At 41.5% G+C, this 21,888-nt stretch overlaps 2 protein-coding genes across 5 annotated transcripts; one reads left to right on the top strand and one right to left on the bottom strand.

Moving 5' to 3' along the window:
• Nucleotides 1–2,080: 2,080 nt before the first annotated feature.
• cfl1l (cofilin 1 (non-muscle), like) lies at nt 2,081–5,586 on the top strand. Its single transcript, XM_062400695.1, has 4 exons — nt 2,081–2,238; nt 3,170–3,456; nt 4,742–4,818; nt 4,914–5,586. Exons 1-4 carry the CDS (start codon nt 2,236–2,238, stop codon nt 5,030–5,032), a joined length of 486 nt encoding a protein of 161 aa, XP_062256679.1. The 5' UTR covers nt 2,081–2,235; the 3' UTR covers nt 5,033–5,586.
• A 2,221-nt stretch (nt 5,587–7,807) lies between these two features.
• rrbp1a (ribosome binding protein 1a) lies at nt 7,808–21,589 on the bottom strand. Of its 4 annotated transcripts, none has more exons than XM_062400500.1 (27): nt 21,398–21,589; nt 18,387–19,251; nt 17,218–17,372; nt 16,974–17,096; nt 16,068–16,220; nt 15,795–15,913; nt 15,434–15,587; nt 14,304–14,442; nt 13,883–14,064; nt 13,747–13,781; nt 13,583–13,658; nt 13,425–13,462; nt 12,882–12,963; nt 12,752–12,792; nt 12,579–12,657; nt 12,404–12,502; nt 12,212–12,298; nt 12,020–12,109; nt 11,677–11,769; nt 11,524–11,574; nt 11,359–11,439; nt 10,497–10,580; nt 10,183–10,260; nt 9,479–9,562; nt 9,272–9,370; nt 8,467–8,610; nt 7,808–8,324 (listed from the first exon to the last, which is right to left on the bottom strand). In XM_062400500.1, exons 2-27 carry the CDS (start codon nt 19,231–19,233, stop codon nt 8,286–8,288), a joined length of 3,252 nt encoding a protein of 1,083 aa, XP_062256484.1. In that variant the 5' UTR covers nt 19,234–19,251; nt 21,398–21,589; the 3' UTR covers nt 7,808–8,285. The 4 variants fall into 4 exon arrangements, with proteins under 4 accessions (XP_062256484.1, XP_062256485.1, XP_062256483.1 ...); XM_062400501.1 differs by having other exon boundaries at nt 12,404–12,499; nt 12,752–12,795; XM_062400499.1 differs by having other exon boundaries at nt 12,752–12,795; nt 21,398–21,588.
• Nucleotides 21,590–21,888: the final 299 nt, after the last annotated feature.

Here is a 21,888-nt window from a genome sequence, read left to right on the forward strand (position 1 = left end):
CAGTCTGTTCATTTGCAGGATTTTTGTTTTTTAACTTTCTTTAACATTGTAAGATAGGACACATTTTTCTTTGAATTCTCAAGTAATTATGTGGAGATCTTGATGAAGAAAAAACTGAAATATTTCGGAGGTTGGTATAGAAGAGTGTCTGCAATTTGGTGTGGATGTAGCTGAGAAATGTAATGTCTTAGCACAACGGTGGCCTAGGTGGAGGTATGTGCTCTATTGAGAACCTTTCTAGTTTAGTAGTTGAGACATGAGTAGTTCAGACATGAACCAGCAGATGTCAGAGTGCCTATAGAGTAGAGGTCTGCTGCTCTGTCGTCCCTGACTGGGTTGTGGCCGGACTTGCTGTGTGCTTGCAGCAGCATGCAGCTTTTCACTCACACAGCGCTATGCAGCAGCCATTTCCTGCCCTGTGTGCTTCAAGATTGTGATTCTTTTATAACTCTGAAAACTTTGTGCTGAATGCCATTAGCTCTGGTAGGGCAGGCTTTACCACAGTTAGTATAATAAACAACCCTCAAGCATCAAAATGAGAGTTTTCAGTGGATAACTCTATTGTACTTTTGCTGAAGGGACTGTCAGCAGTTTGATATTTATGATAATGTCTCTGTTTTTTCTTCACATATAACTGGTTTCGACGCTCGCAGTGCAAGTGTCAGCCAGTGTAAGTTATGACATGCTGACATTTAGACACCCTGCTTTTTGGAACAGGATGTGGGACGGGCCTCTGACTCTGTAAACCACTAATCCTCACAGGAAGCCAAGCTACTGTGATGTTGAAGCACAGTGTCTGTATTCAAAAGCAGTAGCTGTAGATGTGGAGTTTATTATGTTCTAAATTCTACAACAAGGGGAACTAAATTATGGGTATCATCTAAAAAGAACATGAAGATGATTCTTCTCTGGTGTTACACTAATCCGGGACAGACGTTCACACAGGAAGTTACCCTTTTTGTCGCTGGCAGTTGCTGTAATTCAGATATTTTGCCACAACACAGAGATGAGGGGCTCTACTTCTTCACTTATTTCACAGCTCTACAAGCCTATCCATGTGCCACTCACAAGATATTTATATTGTCTTATGCAATACAAATAGTCCTTTTTTTGTTTTGTATTATTAACATTTCAAGTTACTAACGAATGGAGAAACGTACTTTCAACCATCGGAAAAACATGATGTAAGTTGAGAGGAGGTTCCTTTGAACTAGGCCCCTGATTTTATTTTTTACACTTTTTGTCTCAAGATCGAATCATCATAAGACAGATATATAAGGTTAATTCAGTTTAACGGCGTTTGTTCTTTTTCCTTCCTGTTTTCTTCTTTGACCTGAAGGGGGTCTGACTGCGGGTGAACCCTTGACTTTTCTACTGGTTTGTACAATCTTTGATTTGATGCAGTTTTACTACAGCCAGACCAACTGAATGTCATATAAGCTGTAAATATTTTAAATACATGTATATTCCCACACTTTATACCTATTTTGGGCCTCTGACACAGAGAACAGGCCTGACAGAGGCTGCATGGTCTCGCAGAAAATGAGGAGAGAAGCTGAGTTACCAAATAAAACTGTACCCTTAAAATTCACTTCAGTCCAATTTACACACTTTGGTGGTGAATATATGTGTGTTCAATTACAACTGGATTGCAACCAGGTAGATTTTTACTGACTTTTGGAATCTGATGGATAGGCACATCTCTCTTCCCACAGGTAGGGCAAGTAAATCCTTTTGGCACATCTGCACACTCATCTTAACCTTTACCATATAAGGCCACTGAGCTGAGTCCCACAGGCAGATGAGTTAAAAATGTGGACAGGTTTGTTCTCCATATAAGGGTGTCATGTGCCGCACCCACCCATGACTGGCTCAAGATCACCTGGGCTTTTAAAACCCTCAAAAGGAAGGCTTCTACAATACTGAACTCAAGCAGATGGAAACACAGACAAATAAAAAAAGAAGCTTGCCCTGTTTAGCAGCGCATATATTTTCTTTGATTTAACACGCCGATGGCGACTGCAATGAGAATTAATGCACAGAGTTTGCTGAGGTTTGCAAGCAGCTGAAACTGTCACACCTGGGAAGAGGCCGGGCCAACTTTTGGAGGTGTGCTCATTTACCACAGCCCCTCCCCCATGAGTCAACCTGCTCTCTCTACTTATGACCCTTCTGCATTGAGGCTGCTGCTGCCATTTTTGACTGCTGCCTGCTCCTTCACACATCTGAAGCAAAATGGTGAGTAGCTTCCTCAAAGCATTTCACTGGACTGACTTTCTCCGTGTCAGTGAATAACTTTTTCTCTCTGATGTGTGTGCACCACTGGACACATGTAATGTAGAGGTGACACATGCCATATCTTAATTTTAATGAAATCTGACAATGAAAAGATTAACTCAGACATTATGGATGAGTATATATTTACATTTGATGTTATTTGAGGTGGAAAAAAGCTTTGCAAGTGAACAGAGAGTTTTGAGTTTGACTTGTTCAAGGTGTGGTTTTGCCTCCAAAATGGAGGGAGCTTTGTTTGTGCTTGAAACTTGTTCTGAGAGAATCCTCCGGGGCGGTCTTTCTTGTACTAACTTGTTCCACAATGACTGGAATGTGACAGAGTCGAGGCCTTGAAGATTCACAGGGAAGCTAAGCTCATGGCATGTAACTGAAAGAAAGCTGACACGATAAAGCTGACACAATATTTAGAAAGTGTCTAAATGGCGTGAACACTATTCGACAGTCTAGTTTTAAAGAACTTCCTGTTTCTTAATTTTTCACTTCTGCTTTCGGTCTCAAAACCAAAGCACAACTGCACATCTGCTCGATTATGAGCCAATCCTCTGCAAGTGTTTAAACTGTGATAAGTTTTCCATCTGGGAGCCTTAATTCATACACCTTACGGAGAAGTGAGAAGTTACTTAATACCATATTCAAAATGATGAGGAAATATAACTTTTTGAATGATATGAATGAGATTGAACCATTTGCACTTTTGAGAGTTATATATAACAATTATAGCTACATTTGTCTTAGGATCTGACCTCAAGCAGATGTCAATCATTATACATTTGGCTTGATTATACACAAATCAAGCCATGACAACAGCGTTGATTGTCTTTTTTAATATTTTGTACCAATGCTGACTTGAAACGTTTTGTGTTTTTCTCAACAGGCGTCAGGGATCAAGACTTCCGATGAAGTGACGACCATCTACAATGAGATGAGACTGGTGAAAAATGATGCAAATCAACTGGAACGCATCAGAATTGTAGTGTTTGAGATCAAAGACAGCCAGATCCAGCCGACTAAAACTTTCAGGCAAAAGGATCTGACCGACGTGGAGAATGTCTACAAGGTTTTCCTGGAGCAGATGCCCTCGGGAGAATGCTGCTACCTCCTGTATGACTGCCACTTTGAAACCAAGGACTCACCCAAAGAAGAACTCGTACTTGTGATGTGGTAGGTCCTTGTACTGCAATGGAAGCATGAGAAACTATTGTTAAATTATTGTCTCCAACTGCACCCTAAACCTGTAGCAGACCATATAGTCAACAAGCAATATACAGGGGCATGGCGAGTGTCGACTAAGTGAATAAGAGATGACCTAATGTTTTTAATTTTACAAGCAAGATTGTTTTTATTTCACAGTTTCACAATAACTGGTTTAGTGAGATTCTTGGTCCGTCTCAGATGCGCTGCTCTCTTTTCGACGGCCTTTAGGTTGCCTTGTTTAGGTGTTGGTGATGATGCAGGAAATGCTTTCTCCTGATACCTCCCCCATGTAGTTTGTATTTGTGTAGGTGTGGCTACGTAGTAGAACAGTGCACCACCACTCCAGTCTGCTAAATCCTCCTGAAGGTCTTCTGTAGTCAAACGCAGGCTCTGATCTTCCTCAGAAACCTTTCTTGTTCTTCCCATCCTCGACTTGACCTCCACTGTTCCTATTGCCTGTTATTTCTTAAACAGTTATAATTTCTTTACTAGTGTAATGGAAAATTATACCATTATACCACACTATATATTATCTCTGCTTATGCATACTATTTCTGCTTGTATCACTGCCAAGATGACATCAGAGCCACAAATCTGAGACTGTGCTCGTCTCCCCCCCTTACGACCTCGAAGAGGCCTTCAGCCTATGTCTTATCTCGTGGTATTTTACCTTTTACTCAGTTCACATACACACATATTTCACCTCTTCACTAAATCTGCATGAAAGAGCACACCTGGGAATGTTTCTTCGTCAATCCCTCTGCAGAATGCTCTTCACATGCTTTATCGGACCTTCCTTGCAAGGAATAATGTTTACTTAAAAGACTATTATTCTAAGGTAAGTCTCACCAGGTCAAATTTCCATCACACTATTTTCCTAAATTTATCTTCCTACAACCTTTCCATGTGTCGTGGGCCTCTGTTATTTAAATTTCCATGTTTCACGCATTGACATTTTCATCACCGTGCTTTTCTTATGATTGTAAACAAGCCATAGCTATAACAAACCAAGAGGTAATTTTAGCTAAGAATGGTGTAATTTTGGCTTTACACTAAAACATTTCAAATTAAATGTCATCTATTCACCAATCGAATAATGTCATCTTAAAGATTTGGTCGTCTTCCCCCCACCTGTAAACAGAAATTTCAACCAAACCTTTCCATGCCACTGTAGCACGTTTTAAACTGAGGTGACACTTTCCTGTTTATGTATGTGAATAATTATGTTAATGGTGGTATCTCTTCCTATCAGGACTCCTGACACCTCAAAATGCAAAGATAAAATGGTCTACGCCAGCTCAAAGCAATACATTAGGAAGGCCATGCCAGGTAAATGGTTTTTTTTTTAACTGATTCTGGTAGAAGCTTAGAGCGCACGTTGCATTGGGGCTTTGTCTGTAACACCCTGTTTGTGTCCTCCACAGGTATCAAGCACGAGATGGAGTTCAATGATGCTTCAGACTACGAGATCGAAACCTTTGCAGATAAACTTGGGAAAAACATTTCGAAGATTGAGGGCCACTCTTTTGGAGGCAGAAAGTAATAAACAAAGCATAAAAGGTCAAGTAAAGGGGATTTGAGATGAGGACACCAGGGCTTCTAAATTAACCTCCGTTTCAAGGATTGGGTCGTCACAGTTTAAAGGGAGGGGTTAGACATGGGGTTAGATTCCTGTTACACAACAGCTAAGGTCTGTGCTCTACTACACGTTCTAGTCACACCAGCTTGTGGACATAATATAATTAATGATTGGAGGTATTCGTACATTGATACTATTGTCTGTCACTTGACTCTTGGTAACAACTCCAAGTGATGGCTGTTATGTACAAACCGTACATACATGATGTTAGAACCATGTCTATTCCATCTACCTTGCTTTAGGGATTGGTTAATAACTTCTCTGCATACAGCTATATCTTACACACCCTGTTAGATTTAAAGGTCAAAATAGCCAGGCTAAAACTCTGATATCTGTTTTTCTAGACTGTTACAATTTAATGAATATAAAATAGTATGACTTTTACAAAGAAAAATAATTTCAATGAAAATGCAGGAGTCTTTGCATTGAGTATTGTCAAATAAATTTGATGGAATCAATTGTGTCCAAGTCTTACATTTTTAGCACACTCAGCAATTATAAGGGGCCACTAAGGGGTTCAGTATCTTGCCAAGGACACTTCGGCATGCAGATGGGGAAGAGTGGGGTTTGAACCGGCAACCTTCATGTTGGAGAACACCCGCTCTACCCCCTTGGCCACACCTGATGACTTCATGATTCAGTATTCTGCCCTTTGATCATCCCTCCTGATATTATTTTTGAAAGTTGTCCTTTAACATTACAACCTGCTGTAATTACTATTGGTGCCTCGTTATTGGGCGAAAATGGAGCCTATAATTAACAGATGGCTGCAGGGGGGAGGGTGTTGGCACAAGGATTCTGCCTCCATTCACACAACCTTAGGCATTTTGGTGTTATACTTTCAGGTTCTATTTAGAGGGTATCCCAAATGACGCCAGGTTTTAAATTATAACCTGTGTGTGTCCCTCCCTGTCCCTGTGGGAAGACCGCGGTTTGAGGAAGTCTAATAAAGATAGCAAGCAAAGTATGCTAACCTGGAAGCTAAGTGCAGGAGGAACGGATGGAACGCTTGCTGTGAGCCGGTGGAAGTGGGATGTCTGCTTTGCAGGCCAGGCTCAGCTACATCTGGTCCTGAGGTACCTCAGTATCTGTGGGCTGGACGAGAGTCATTAGAACATTTACAGAAGCGTCATAGAGGTCTTCCTGTTATTTATTTGGAAGGAACAGTGCTCATTATTTGTAAGACAAAATAACCAGAGCCAGAGTCAGCTATATAACGAAATTTTCATCTGTTGTCCCTAGCCAGTATGCTAAGCTATGCTAACTCCGGTTCAAACCAATCAAGTCCAGCCCTTCCCCTGTATTCAAACTTAGTGGCTCCAGTTTCATATTTGTTAAAGACGTGATTGGCGTCAATTTCATTTTACACAACAGGAAATGAAAATAATTGCCTGTTTTCAGCCAATTTTGTTTTTTATATTATTGTTTAATTTCAAATCTTCAAATAGTTGACTGTTGAGGATATTACCTTCAGAGGTTCATCTGCCTGGAAGCCATTTGCAAATCTGCATGGACACAGCACCTCCTCCTTTCAGTGTCAGACCTGCACGCTCACACCATCTGTCACCTCTGCTTACAGTTGCTCAACATGCTTAGTTTGGAAGTGACCACAATGATATGCGGTTCAGGGGAAACAGGTTTTCAAGCCTTCGTAAACTAACTGGGTTAAAGCTAGGGGAAGCTAATCGTGGAAAAGTTAGCAAGAGCAGGCATCCCACCATCTCCTATCAAAACACAGACGACTTTTCTGTGACTCGTTCAACACCTGGCTATTGTCTCTTCCTCACCCAGGTATGTTTCCACCTTAGGGCTGCGTCACTGATCTGCATCACGGGGGGCGGGGGGCAATTAGAAATTCGGGATGGGCCCCTTTTCCCACAGCAGACACAGTGTGAGCATTTATCCGAGTTTTAAAGAACTTGTCCCAACAAGAAATTCAACCAAGCTGTGGTATAATAATAATTATCTCACTTAAAAATATGATTTTTACTATGAAAACATAGCCAAGAAGAACATAGCCTATGTAGAGGTCACAAACAGTTGATAAACGTTGGGAAAAAGTCAATTGCTAAATATTGTAGCGAGCTGTGCTTGCTAGCTATTTATCTAGTAAAATATAACAACTACCAGCAGTCGGTCAGTGCCTGTCAATGCTCGGGCACTACAAAATTAAATTAAATTGTAACCAAAACTTTGTTAAAGCTAATGAATGGATTCAGTCAAGTGCTTTTACCTTACAATGGGCACAGGAAGGGGTTTGAAACTTTGGTGACAGATAATTTTCAGTAAATTTTGCGGTGAACCTCACACGGAGAAACTCAGCGAGACCCTGACTCTCTGAAAGAATGTGTCTCACACAGGCAGATAACATGGGTGCCAAAATGAAAAGCAACATTTTCAGTGATACACATACACACTGATGTACAGAGTGTGGCCTGTGCATTATAGTACTGAGTTACAGTCAGACTTATTTTCCTTTTTTCACCCAACATGAAGAAGATTCTGACAAATACTATAAAAAGTGTTCACAAACAACTCAGCTTTCAACTTTCAAGCAAATGGCAGATTTCACGGTTTGATTCATTCCAGATCTCAAAGTATGTCAAAATAAAAGGGTGCAGGTATTTTTGTCTCGCCTCACTGTGGGTTCATTACATCAACAAAGACACAGGACAAGAATGACAGGTGACACTGTAGTTTATTCATTCATACAAATTTGATGTGTTATTGGCTGCCAGCTACAGAGGACAGCAGGACCTAAAAGGTACTGCATCACTGAACCATAAAATGTTCCCATCATTCGACCACATAGAAAAAACATACAAAGTAATTGCACAGGTTGATGTACGTTTGACGTACAATCGGTTTCCCTTTTAACACTGAACTATGGGGAATTGTTTGGAATATAAGGCAGGGGGATAAATAACTTCTGACATAGCCAGAATGGTTGATGGAATGTGTGTTTCAGGAAAGACTGCAGCAGGACTCCCTCCTCCAATCTTACTTTGAAAAGTTCATATTATATCAAACATGATTCCTACATTTGCAAAAAATGCAATTAACTACAGTAAGAGAAATAAATTGTTTTGGAATGCATAACTATGGTAATCATAAGGCATATTTGGCAGTTTTGTGTAGTGTCCGCAGTATACTTCTTTCAGACGGACGTTCCTTCCTTCAGTTCCACATATTCACCCTTCAAAGTGGAAAGAAAAAGATCAGAGTCAATAAACAAGCTGCCCAAATCACTTCATCTAGAAAAGTGTATTTGAAGTCTTGCCAGTGTTAAGCCCTGAGTCCTCTACTGGCCGTTATAAAATAGGTATAAGTTGTTTCACCTTGCCCTCCAGGTGCTCCTGTAGTGCTTTCACTGTGTCTCTCTCTTTGGTCAGCTGCTCCTGTGTTGCTTTGAGAAGCTGCTGCAGCTTGGTGGCCGCCTGGCCCAGGTCTTTGGACAGCTTCTTCTCCTTGTCTAGGCGCTCCTGTGAGGACAGCAGCAGAAAGTACTTTAAAGCAAAAATTTACACTGAACATATGGAGATCCAACGTTTTTTTATTACTCAAGTTCCTCTCCTGCATTGACAAAACTCCATGAAAAAATGTAGGCCTTCAAATCACTTTGTAACTCTCAGACCGCGGTTTCATTTGGTATTTTCAAATCTCTAAATATGTAAATTAGCCAATCTTATCTACCCATACCTGCAGCTGAGGCGAAGCTTGAAGATCATCAAACACATGACCCTCTGCTTATTTCTCCTGTTTAGGTAGGTAATATACAAATGTTTGAAACATAGGGAAATAATTGGCATGGATCGACTACCTTTGACTAAGCTACCGTAGCTAACTGAGCTTGCAAAACACTGTCAATTTGCTTCTCTTGGCTTCTTTGCTGATGCCCCTTGTAATAGCAGAGTCGGCTGTCACCATGAAATACGATGGTCAGAGATTAAAAACTGCATTCAATCAACCTACTATTGTAAATTTAAGTGAGGTAATAATGATAGTAAAATGCTGAGTGGATTTTTTATCCATGCTCAATAAATTATTTATTTTATACCCAATTTAATACTGAACTTGGGTCTCCATTAAACCAAGTGAGGTTGTGTGCTTTAAAAATAAGATATTTAAAAAAAATCAACACACCTTGACTTGAGCAACATCCTCTGAGTCAGTTTGTGGTGACTCTGCAGAAACCTTCAGAAGATCCAGCTGAGCCTGAAAGTCTGTTATAGTTTTCTGGGCCTGAAAGTTTGACAGCACACAGTGATGTTATCCAATGAGAGTGTATTCAAAACTTTCTAGTGTGACAAGACTAGAAACGGAAAAAAGTGCATCGTCGATGGCTGCTACCTGCTCAAACTCCTCTGAGAGCTGCTGCCCCCGAGCCTCCTCCTCATGCAGGTTCTCAGTTGTCTGACTCAACTCATTCTGCACCTGATGGTAGACAAGCACACAATAAATATATACACTGAAAAACGATTAACGCATCATGTGTGTACGCAAGCATTCTCATTCCAAAGCAGCAACAATGCACTCACGCACACAGAAGCTGTTCTGCCAGTGTGCCAAATTAGTTTCCTTTCACACTATTTCAGGTGCAAGGCTCAAGTCTAATGTTACATTTCTGTTGCTGTTAAGAATCCTACTGAAACATTGAAAAAACTAAAAGGAGGAGAGATGTGCATGCCAGAAAAGTTAAGAAAGAGCAGTATTAGAGTTATTTTCACTCAGTCAATGCAAATAATGGTTAGCACAAACAGTTGCTGTGTCTTGGGAGAACTGGACGGACTGGAAAAACAGCTTTATCATCCGTTGCCTAGTATCGGTGTATTGTGACCACATCCTTGATTTAGGACTTTGTGGTGTCTGTATGACACAGATCACCCAAAATCTGTCTAACAAAGTGTGGAATGGTAAGTCAATAAAATGTGCATCTGATTTTCTATCAAATTGAACCAAGCTGAATTAAGAAACTAAAAACACAAGTGTCCGAGTCACTGTCCAGTACTCTCTGACAGGAAGTTAAGGGTGCCCTGTGACGTTTGCACCCTGACCTGACTGGGTTGAGCCTCGGCTGGGCCATTCTGTTCGCTCTGAGCCCTCATCGTGACCTCGCCCAGTTGCTCTCTGACCTGAAACAGGAAGCCGTCGCTCGTCACTGGTTACATAACCTCCCTGGGTCCCCTTTGTGTTACATGTCACTGAAACCTTACTGAGCTGGCTGGGCATCAAAGCACTGGATTTTACACAAATTCCTTGGCATGTTACATTTCAGGATAATTCTCCATCTGACCTAAGTTACACTGGTGTATGAATAAGTTAAAACGTTGTAGATTATAGGAAAGCAACTTAAGTCAGTAAAAGTCACCTGTGCAAGCTCCTCCTTCTGTGCCTGGGATTCCTTCTGGGCCAAATCCAGCTGGCTCTGACACTCCGACAGCTGCAGCTGCAGCTGAACATAAGAGCACAGCAGAGGAATGAACAGATGTCAGACAGATACTGTTCTACATGCACCACATGAGGCTGAACCTTAGAAAGAATACCACAAATTACAACATTTAATTTATTAAACACAAAATCTTCGGAATGTTTATGCCCTCATGTATATCAACGACTTACAAATTCCCTATGATCCTGCAAGCCATCTTAGATCATCCGATAGTGGCCTTCTGGTAGTTCAGAATGACAACCAGCTACGATAATGCTGCGACTGTCGCTGCTTTTAATTATTATTATTATTCTTAAAAATGCTTTTAGCTGTGTGAATTTTAATTTATGTTATTTAGTCATATTCCTTTTTATCGTTTTGTGACACTTTGTCACTTTGTTAAGAAAAGTGCTATACAAATAAAGCATATTATTATTAATGCCTCAAACTACACACATATCCAACAGTAACAGGTTTATACAGTATTATTGAGTCCAACACACAAATTCTCATGGTTTGTAATGCTGAAATATTGTTTCTGATATATATGGAGAATAATCAAAATGATTGACTGTTCTTTTAAGATCCTCCATCTCTGTGTTGTTGAAGAGCAGATTTCTTTATCTTTAGTTTTTATTTTAGTTAAAATGTATTTTTGGAATACAGGTCTCAAATGTATTTAATATACAAGTTGACCTCCTTAACAGGTGATGTTGCACATAAAAATTCAATAAATTGTAATATCAGCATTGCCCGTTTCAGTGACGCTGCTGTAATCTGTAGATTTAATTTTCTCATGTACCTGCTCCATCTCCTCTGAGGTTCCCTGGTTGTCTGACTGCTTCTCCAGCTGAGCTTCCAGAAGCATCATCTGCTCCTTCAACTGCACAGAAGAAAATTCACAGTTTTAGAGACTGTTATCTCAAGTGGCCATTTAAACTTGAGTGGATGTGAAAAAAAGTTCCACCTTATCTACACTTTGATCTTCAGCCTCCAGCTCGCTGACTTTCTCCAAAGCCTGGTAGTGCAAAGACGGTTCAGTTTAAAGAAATAATTTAAGTGGACCAACAAGTGGTGAAGAAACATTTTAAAGAAGTGAGTTCAAAGAGATACAACTTACCACCCTCAGCTGTTCCTCTGAGTCAGCCATCTTGGATTTCCATACCAGCTCTTCCTCTTCTACGCTCTTCTGCAGATCTTTCAGCATTCCTTCCTAAAGTAGACAGCACCAGGACTAAATGAGCTGCATAGATCTTCTCCATAAGAGGTGTAAAGCATCTCTTTTTCATCCTGACATATTTGATTTCTGTAAAGTTCAGTTGTGTTTGAACGTCATCAACATGCCCACTCATTCGCCGTGATCATTTCCTGCTGTATTCTCACATGGCTTCACTCCTTGTTCTAACACACAGCTGAGAGACAGTTTGTTTTATATCATCAACATCATGATGTCAGTCACGTACTGTTTCAGCCAGAACTGTCCTGTACTGTTCACACTCAGCCTGAAGGGAGCTATGGCTCTCTTCAGCCTCCTTCAGTTTCGCAAGTAATGCCTGAAAAAAGAAAAAGAGAGAAAAAAGAAAAACATTATGAATTTTGCAAGGTAAATTCAAACCAGTCAAGGTAACAGCAAAAAAAATGTTAAGACAACTTACTGGCAACTCTGTGCTTGAATCTACCTCCTGGCTCTGCTGGTTCAGAACCTCCTGAGCTTTCTGTGTAAATTCTTGCAACCAGTTGGACTAAAGGAGAAAAGCAGATAGAAATATATCATTTGATCTATTTTCAGCAGAATAATGAATAAATAAGAGATTTTAGATTATTCAGAAACACAATCCTTTTCTTACCTGCTCTAACTCTAAAGGTATTTGTGGGAAGAGTGTCTGGAGACTTTCTTTGATTTCGCTTTGAAGACCAGTCAGCTGTGCCGTGATGTCCTGGTTCTGCTAAAATAATAATCATTAAGTTAATTAAGCGCAAAGCAGTCTTTGATTGATAAGTCACGAGTGTGTACACACTTACTCCATCAGTGGTCATCTGTTCTCTCATTTCTCTCAGTTGCTCTTCTAATGAGGTGACGAGAACATCCTTCTCACTCAGGCTAGTGACAGAATCAAAACAGAGGCAGAAATTGTTTAACAACAGACCCAACAACAGCGTGTGATGGATCTCTATGCGTGTTCACGGTCGTTTACCTGTCCTGTAGTTGAGTGAGTTCTTCTGCAGAGCCATCTGACTGCTGAAACAGAGACAAGAAGCAAATGAGTTATTCATTGTTCTGCCTCAAGGAGTAGAATCATGCAACATAGCCGGAGGTACACTTACTGCTGAGTTCTTAATTTGCTTCAGCTCTTCTTTAAGGCTTGTAAGTTCCTCCTGTAGCGACGTGACAACACTGCCATCCTCACTGAAATCATATTCAAATTTTATACAGCGATAGAGAGATAGATAGATGGATGAAGATACTAGATAGAAAGACAATAGGTGTAGAGAGCTAGTGGTAGTGAGATGGAGAGAAATATAGAGATACAGAGATGGGTAGATATAGAGAGAGATGGTGCGGAGTGATATACTGATAGATATGTAAACAGAGTGATATGGGTCGGCCGAGATGTAGAGACATGAAGATAGATAGAGATGGAGAGAGATCGATACAGAGATAAAGAGATGGAGATTGAGAGATAGATTGAGGTGGATAGAGACAGAGATATAGAGAGATATTGATAGAGGGATCGGGATATACGTTTAGAGAAACAAGATGTTGAAGATACAGAAGTAGACAGGGATAGAAAGATATTAAGATGATATATAGAAAAGTAGCTACAGCTAGAGAGATAAGAGATACAGGGGGATAAAACAGTAACCTACCTCTGGTTTCTTTGTTCAATCTCAGCTATAGTGTTCTCCTGTAAGAAGATAAGATTGTTTGTGATTAGCATAGACAACTTTTACATCTTTGTATGAATAAAAACAACTGCCAAAGTAATAAATAAGTGATTTAATCAAAAGATATTTGTATCACTTACGGCAGCTTCCTGCTTTGTCTGCAATTGATTCAGTTCCTCGTGAAGCGTGCTCAGCTGGCCGTCTTTTTCCTGAAGGCTGCAGAGGGGGCACAGAATCTAAAGTCAACGGAACAGCTCTGGATCTAAAGTCAACTCTGATAAAAGGAGGGGGATCAAACCCTTACCTAAGCTTAAGCTGTTCCAGTTCTGCAGCATTCACCTGCGGCATCATAAATAACAAAAAGCCTTAGATGTGACTATGTCGGGTCAGCCATCTGGCCATTTAAAAAAAAAAAGTACAATTGACACAGTATGTTCTACCTGATTGTCCTCGTCCTCCTTTTTGTTCTGACTGGCTTCCAGCAGTGAGTTGATGGAGTCCACCTGCTGTACGAGCTGGCTTTTCTCTGCCTGGGTCTCCTCCAGCTGAGCTGTAAGGGCTTCCACCTGAGCAGAGTGCTCCCTGACGTCAGCCTCCAATCTCTCTGTACGCTCTTGGAAATCTGCAGGGAGAACACTCATCACTTAAGTTTTATGATGCAGCCACTGGTCACAGAAAAATACCCTAAATGTCTATAATGTATTATTTGTTCTACTTATTGCCGTCATTTAACTAAAAATAAATTAAACTTAGGCACCATCCATTCTAATAGGTTTTAGTATTAAAACAACAACTATCTTCTTCCATACAAGTCTTTAAGCTCCAGAACAGTAATAATTCCTGTGAATGACAGACTCTGACCTGAGATTGTGCTGCTTTCCTGCTGAGCCTTGTCCAAAGTGGCCTGCAGGCTGCTACTTCTACTTTGTGTGTTTCTGAGCTCTTCGCACACTTCCTCCAGCTTCCTCTGTAACGCCTGCTCGCTCTCTGCATGGGCAGCCTGAAATAAATTGAGCAATATAAGTCAAACTGCAGAGGGCAGCAAAGAGTCGCTGAATCAAAGCATTTTATAAAGCATTACTTCACAGTATCAGTACTTGTATTCCTATTTCCACACACTTAAAGATAAAGATAATAGCATATTTACAGATTTTCCGACAAAGGGGCAACCAAAAAAAGTTGAGGCAAAATAAATAACATGACAAAATATATTTTAACAGCATGTTTGGATTTCTTTCAAGGAAGTGATTTTTGTTTATTTAAGGAAGTGTTTGTTATGAAGTGCTTTGAAGATTTTGAGATAATGAGTCTTCATCAATCTCTGCAACCAATTCAAATCCGCAAATTGTTGACAATTGATCACATACTGATGGCCTGAGCGATTGCATAACGCGATTGCATTAACCTGGCAGGTTAAAGACCTTTACCCGCCAGAAGGGATGATGGTAAATGACTAAACCAAATGAGGACTGACTGTCAGGAAGTGTTGACTCACTTACGCCACATAACTTGTGACCGACGGCAGTCATTACTGTGAGATTGTGTAAAAGTGAGAACAGTGAATGAACAGATACTGTAAGACAGGGATGCACTGCACGTCTTGAAGTCATCAGTAAGATAAGTTGTAAATAGCTTCACACTGTTCTTGTGCTTTTACGGCCCGTTGGAGCGGGCGGGTGAGGCGAGATGCTCGGACACGCACGCATTCCAGCTGGTGCTGTGAAGCATTTTCCCTGCAGGCCCATTATTGTATGGCTGCATTCCAGCCAAGCCCTGAGCTCTGTGATTACAGGGCAATTAAATTTACCATAACATTAGAGGGGATGGGGATAGGTGGGAAAAACTATGCTTGCATTTTTTTGAGACTACAACTGACTGGCCACTCAATGACAAAAAGGCATTCGAAAAACTAAATTAAGTTGTGGAAACTTGATCACGTCCAAAGTAATTTATAAAGGAGATGATGTGGTATTCCCACAGCAAAGGCCAACCTGCAGCAGGGAGAGTTGCTTTTCAGCAGCGGAGGCCTTGGCCTCCAGCCCTTTCCTGATGTGCTCATCAGCAAGCAGACTTTCCGTCTTCTCTCCGAGATCCTTGGTTAGCTTTGTACATTCCTGACGCAGCTTGGCCAGCTCTGCATTTTGTCTGCAACAGACAAAAAAAAGAAAAGATACAGAGTCAGAGAGTCAGAAGACATGACTGACTACCATACAGGCCAACTACTCCAAAAATGACTCATAATCTGTACATACTGTAATACATTTTCAAGTATTACTGATATCAATAGGAAGAGCTACACGCATGTCATTCAGCACTGTTCATCATTCGTTATTGTGACAGGAGGAGACTCACTTGCTCTCTGCTTGACTGGTGGCTTGGTTGAGGGCATCACGGAGAATGGAGTTCTCCTGCTGTAGACGGGCAAGTTGGGCATTGGGGCCTTTTTCCAGCTGGTCCTGCAGGCTGATGACCTGGAAAAGTAAAAAAAAAAAAGTTTTTTAAACAACTGGAAATATGGGACCTGCGTGCCTGATTGGCATTTCATCTATATCAAGAACAAAAGAGTTCAAATCCTCAATAATAAGTCAGATTATGAAGAGGGCATCAGAATTTAATAGTAATGACCTTTGCATTGAGCATCTGAGTCTGGGCTACATGGTCCTGGTAACTGGCCTGCATGCGAGCTTGGAGTGCGATCATTTCCTGCTCCCTCTTACTCAGCTGGGAACTCAGCCTTGTCTCAACGCCGGCAACCTTGGACTTCTCACCAGACAGCTCCTGAAAAAGACAGTAGATTCAGACTCACCCTAATATATCTGTGGCTACAGAGCAAGTATTTCATGAAGTGACATGTCTCTACAACTATTTGATTTATAGTAGAGGAATGTATCACTCCTCTGAGGAGGATTTTAAAGTTTGATGAGGACGATGTAGCTTCTGTCGACACTAATGTTCTCACTTTTCACTATTCAGGACAAGACCACATGATATAACAAAGAATGGGTAAAATCTGATTTTTTTCTTTAATATAAACAGTAATCACCTGTCCTTACATCGAGCACCAACCGTAGTGTTTATGTACAATATCTTAAAAAAAACATGACAAGATAATCTTGTGATAAACAATGACCTCTCCTCTATTGCCACCTATAGATTGACATATATATTACATGAGATATTTTACATCTTATCTAATGAGTGGGTTACAGTGAAATTGAGTGAGCTTACGGTGCTCTATGATAATCGTGTTTGTTTTAGTGACTATCAGGACAAAAGATAACAAATGTCTATACACTTTCATGCTCAACTCAGACTTAACCCTTTTCAATTTTGGAACCAACATGTATTTTTCTCCACTGCCACCTTTAAGTCAAACTACACTTTGACTCACTGTCAGAAAGGATCTAAGAACAGAAGAGATTTGCATCCATCTCACAGTAGGGGAATCTCACAGGGCTGCCAGTATGGCAGTACATCAGATGTGTATATTGGCAGGAATTTGGCACCATATGTGACACTTCAAATTCTAACCTTGGTGAGTTCTCTAAGACGGTTCTTTGTTGCAGAAGCTTCCTCCTGTTCTGCCGCCAGCTGTTTCTCCCGCTCCTCCAGTTGTTTCTTCATCAAGGCAACTGGGTCTCCTTTCTGGGTGGCCTGAAAATATGAATGTACAGAAAGTAAGAGAGAGAAAAATGAACTCAGTGAGCTAAACGTGCTGTGCACCCTAACCAGGTCTTGTGGGTGTATTTTTCCTCATCACAGCAGTTTCTCATACCATGTGCCAGGTGTCCTGAATGATGCCAACTTTCTCGGACAGGATCTCGATGAGCCTATGTGCCTCCCGCTCACTGAACACCATGCTACTGATAGTGGACACCAGAGATTTGTAGGGAAGGTACAGCGGAGCATCAGTAGAATCCACAGCTGCCACTAAAGTGACAAAAACAAATATTCACATTTTAATTAAAGTTTGAAACTACCGAGACAGGTAGTTTTAGAGGCGATAGGCAGTCACAGTTAAATCTAAATTCCCACATGGCGTCAGGAAAAGGACAAGGTTGTGACCTGTCCTATGGGTCTGGGAACCCGTGCAGCTTCGTATAGCAAAATGATGGGGCACTGTGGCACCAGGCAGAGCCAAGCCTTGGGCAAGTGAGATCTCCAACCCCCCTCCCCTTCTTACCCATTGTCAGGACACTGAGAGCCTTTGTCAGCAAACAAAACAGGGCAGCGATGTTTGGACAAGTTGGCTTGCTCTATGCCCTCTAGAACTGAGTGCCAGACATTACCCACTACTGCCATTGGCACAACTTTCCATGGGTACAGCCCTAGAAGTTCATCAGTACTGACAGGGTATTACTGCCTTAGATTGAGTGTGTGAGCGTGTGTGTTGTGTGTGTGTAAGTAAGTAACTCAACTGTGCAGACGTGCCCCCATTCTAGCTGTAAACATTCAAGTCTGACTACTGTCACCAGTGTTATGGCTAATGTAGTTCCTGCCTTGAGAACCATTTCCATCAATTCAAGGGAGACGGCTAATTTTAACAATGCTGGTTCTAATCTAAGCCTTGTTGTACGGAGAAGGGTAACTGTAACTGTAGCTTGCAGTGACTTGAAGAGGGTCCCAGCTGAATGTGACAAGTAATAGCAGTCCTGGGCATCAAAAAGAATCAATGAGATACAACAGGGGCGGAAATCTGGCAGCCGCATTAGGAACAACATTTTTTTTCTTAAATGCTGTGAAATTATTGGTGTAAAAAGCCTCATCAATGAGTAAGAATACTTATACTAAAAATGATAAGGACAAAGTTATAAAGCACAAGAAATAATGTAGAGCTGGGATTTTGACATATTGGTACTGAAGGAAGTGGCAAGTTATGTAATGACATACAGTTACTGATTTGTCTCCAAAATTGTAAGTGACATCTCTACAACATCAGCTTACCAGGCTCACTCTTTTTCTTAGAGGACTTTTTCTTGGGCTCCTGTGCTTTTGCTTCAACAGCAGGAGCCTGCTGCGATCCCACAGGGGGCACTGCCATCACTGGGACCTCTTTGGTAACAGCCTCCAGCACTGGGGCAGTCTTGGATGGAGCTGGTGAAGACTTGGCTGGTGCTGCTGCGGCCTTTGCTTGTGCAGGAGCAGATTTGGCTTGGGCAGATGCAGACTTAGCTGCAGGCGCAGACTTGGCTGGGGCAGACACAGGGGCCTTGGTTGATGGAGGGACTGCAGAGGACTTGACTGCTGCGGGAGCAGACACTGGGGCAGGGGCAGCTACTTGGGTTGAGGCAGGCTCAACCTTGGCGACCTTCTTCTTCTTTTTCTCTTTAGGAGAGGGTGCAGGTGAAGGCTCGGCAGCAGGAATTGGTTCAGCGGCAGGTATGGGCTCAGGTTCTACTGGTGCTGGGGCAGCAGCTGGCTTAACCTCGACAGCAGGGACAGGTTCTGGGACAGGTTCAGGAGCAGCAGCTACAACTGGGGCAACAACGGGCTCAATGACTTCTTCAGCATCAGTAGTATCTTCTGTTTTTTCTTGCTCTGGGATCTTTCCATTGGGCTTGTCTTCTTTCTTCTTTCCACGGCTTTTCTTCTCAGACACTTTGTCCTTCTTCTTTTTGTCTGAGCGACCTGACTGTATCTTACCTAACTCTCTACGTTGTTTAGCGAGGGCCTCCTCATAAGAGGTCTCTTTCATGGAAAAGGTGGAGACGAGGGCAATCCCGACAGCCGAGATCACCATGAATCCACCAAACACCATTATCCCAAGGGTCTGGGGGTCATAGATATCCATTTTTCAACTTCAGTAAACCTAAAAATAGAATGGTAGACTTGTTAACATGTATGCAAAAGTTAAAAAAAAAATTTGAGCAACTTGAGAAAGAAGTTCATATAAGTTATTCAACATTCCTCTGTGCCTAGACAAAATGAAAACTGACAGCTGCTGTATTAAAAGCAGCTGGTGAGAGAGATTTGTGATGAATTCTGCACATCTAGACTTTACCCTCAACCGCCTCAAGGTGTCTCTCTTACCCCATTAACTTTTGCCTTGAGGCAGGCTACATAATGCAGAACAGCCTATCTTATCAGCAAACAGTGCAAAGCCCCTTGTCGTATGGCCTCTTATCAATGGTAAAACATGTGCTAATACAGCTGGAAAAAAAAAAATCACTCAATGTTCCATCTCTTACACAGCTTAATTTTAAAGTCCAACACTGAGCCCTCTGGCGCAGCACAAGCACTGAAAACCAACTGAGCCAAAGTAAACACTCATATATAACAGCCCCAGGCGAAAAAAGAAAAACATTCCCGAAACACATAATGTTGACGATGATTTAGGAAACGTGTCATAAAAATGGTCTAAAACTTACTGAGATTGTAATTCTCAGTATTTGTTTATCAGTATTTTGCTAAACAGAATGATTGAAGTTATTTGCACTTTCGAATCGTGGTTAGGGTTGTGGGGTTATGCTTTATTATTATTATATCATCGAGCAAGATAAAATAGAATACAGTGGTTTGATATGAAAAATTAATTGTACAAATCAAGGCCCCATTTTTTCATAGAGCCTCTGAGGGCAAATTGCCAAAGCAAACATTGCTGAAAAATGACTTGAAATCATGGAATCACATTAAATAAAAAGGAAAAAAGTATCAGAGCTATAATAGTTTGGTGTATGAGTGAAACACTGAAATGAACTTACGGCAGAGAAAGAAACCCAAACCATGGAGGCCAAAAATGTTTAAAGACCAAAAGTACATAAAGTTACCAACCACTGGGTGGTTTCCTGCCCTGCAAAAAAAAAAGGAGCTTAAAGGGTCTTTCACTTATCACGTTAAAACTCTTAAAGGCTCTTTTTTTTGCAACACTATTAGTTTAAAATGAGGGACAAGTGCAAAAAAAGGGGAAATGGGGGGGCTTAGCAAAAAGGCAGCATTGTGACGTGGTATAGTGGAGAACTGCTGAGCTGCTTTAAGTGTGATCGAAACATGAGTCCAGAGTCCCTGTTCACAGCAGGGTCTAAAAGCCACGTACAGAGAGTACTACCTCCTAATCTGTGATGTCACACGTCACTATATCTCCACTCAGACTGAGCTGGCCAAGATGATTTCAAGAAAAACTGAATTATAGGTTGACTCTTTGCAGATGAAAATGGATCTCAAGGCTAATAAGAGGCAGGACTATATAATGGAACTTACTATAGAGCCACTTTTAAACTATAGATCCGTAAAAATTACAATATCTGGCTTTCATTAGCGTGCAATGGCCAGCTACACGCGAGGCATTGGACATAAAGTTCTAATGAAATAAAATGAAAATATCAACTCTACTCATGGAAGTAAAATACATAGGAATGGCTGCGGTATTGGATTTTCCTTATTCGTGTGACACACATGTTTCATTATGCTTGGTGTTAGACGGTAAGAGTGACAAATGTTCGTACAAAACCACACACTTTTTATTCCAAACTTTAATACAACAGCAATGACTTCCAACAACTTGCATGACAGTTTGTTCAAAATGAAGCTAACATGAAATGAATAAAACCGAGACCAAAGTTAGAAAAGGCCTCGACTCTTACTGAGACACGGAGGACACCTCACATCTTAATCCTTCAGACGTGCACTAACACTCAGTGTGTAAATGTGCCATTACTTATATGTTAATGCTTTTAGTGGTCCAGCATTTTAAGCTATCACTGGGAATCAATGAACTTGGCTCACGTCCTGCACGTTATGGTTTATAGTGTCGGGTTACGTTACAAAATATGAACTACAAACGCTCCAATAAATCCGGAGAGCAAACATTTAGCACGGAAACGCAGTGGAATAATTTTCCACAATATCTTTATTCCACTGATTTTCCATCCCCTGGTAGTTAGCAGGAGTTAGCTTCCCGGGCTAGCTAAATGTGGATCAATGAATAAGAAGGAAAAATCCGGGATTCCCACACTTACCTCGCCGGTGATGGAGCTGCGCGAAGGGAAAGAGAGCGGGCAGAGAGCTGCGTGCTGAGGACGAAGGGACCTGTGTGCGAAGCTGCCTGCTGTTCCAGCTGTGTGTGGCTCAGTTGCCTTTTCTTTCTTCCACTGGTCTCCCTCTCGCTCCGCTGGAGAATCCGTGCTCCGCTGTGAAGTCGTGGCACTTCGAGCTGGCTAGACGCGCTGGCCCCGTGCCCCACACAGCGACCAGCGACCGACGGCGCCTCTGATTGGCTGGGGCGCGCTGGATCCGGAAGTGAGCACGCCGGGAACTGTAGTCGTCTACGTCGACGAAAAGCAAACTCTCTGAGTCAGAGAGTTTTCAAACAAAGGTGGTTTGTTTGATCTGGGAAGTAACGGAGCGAAGTTACTGGAATTAAGTGCTGCAGTGAATCTGTTTACTAGGTCCACCGACCCTTCTTTATAGTTTTTAACCAGGTGCATTTCACGGTTGTTCATGTTTACAC

This window comes from Platichthys flesus, chromosome 12, assembly GCF_949316205.1.
Source record: "Platichthys flesus chromosome 12, fPlaFle2.1, whole genome shotgun sequence".
NCBI lineage: Eukaryota > Metazoa > Chordata > Actinopteri > Pleuronectiformes > Pleuronectidae > Platichthys > Platichthys flesus.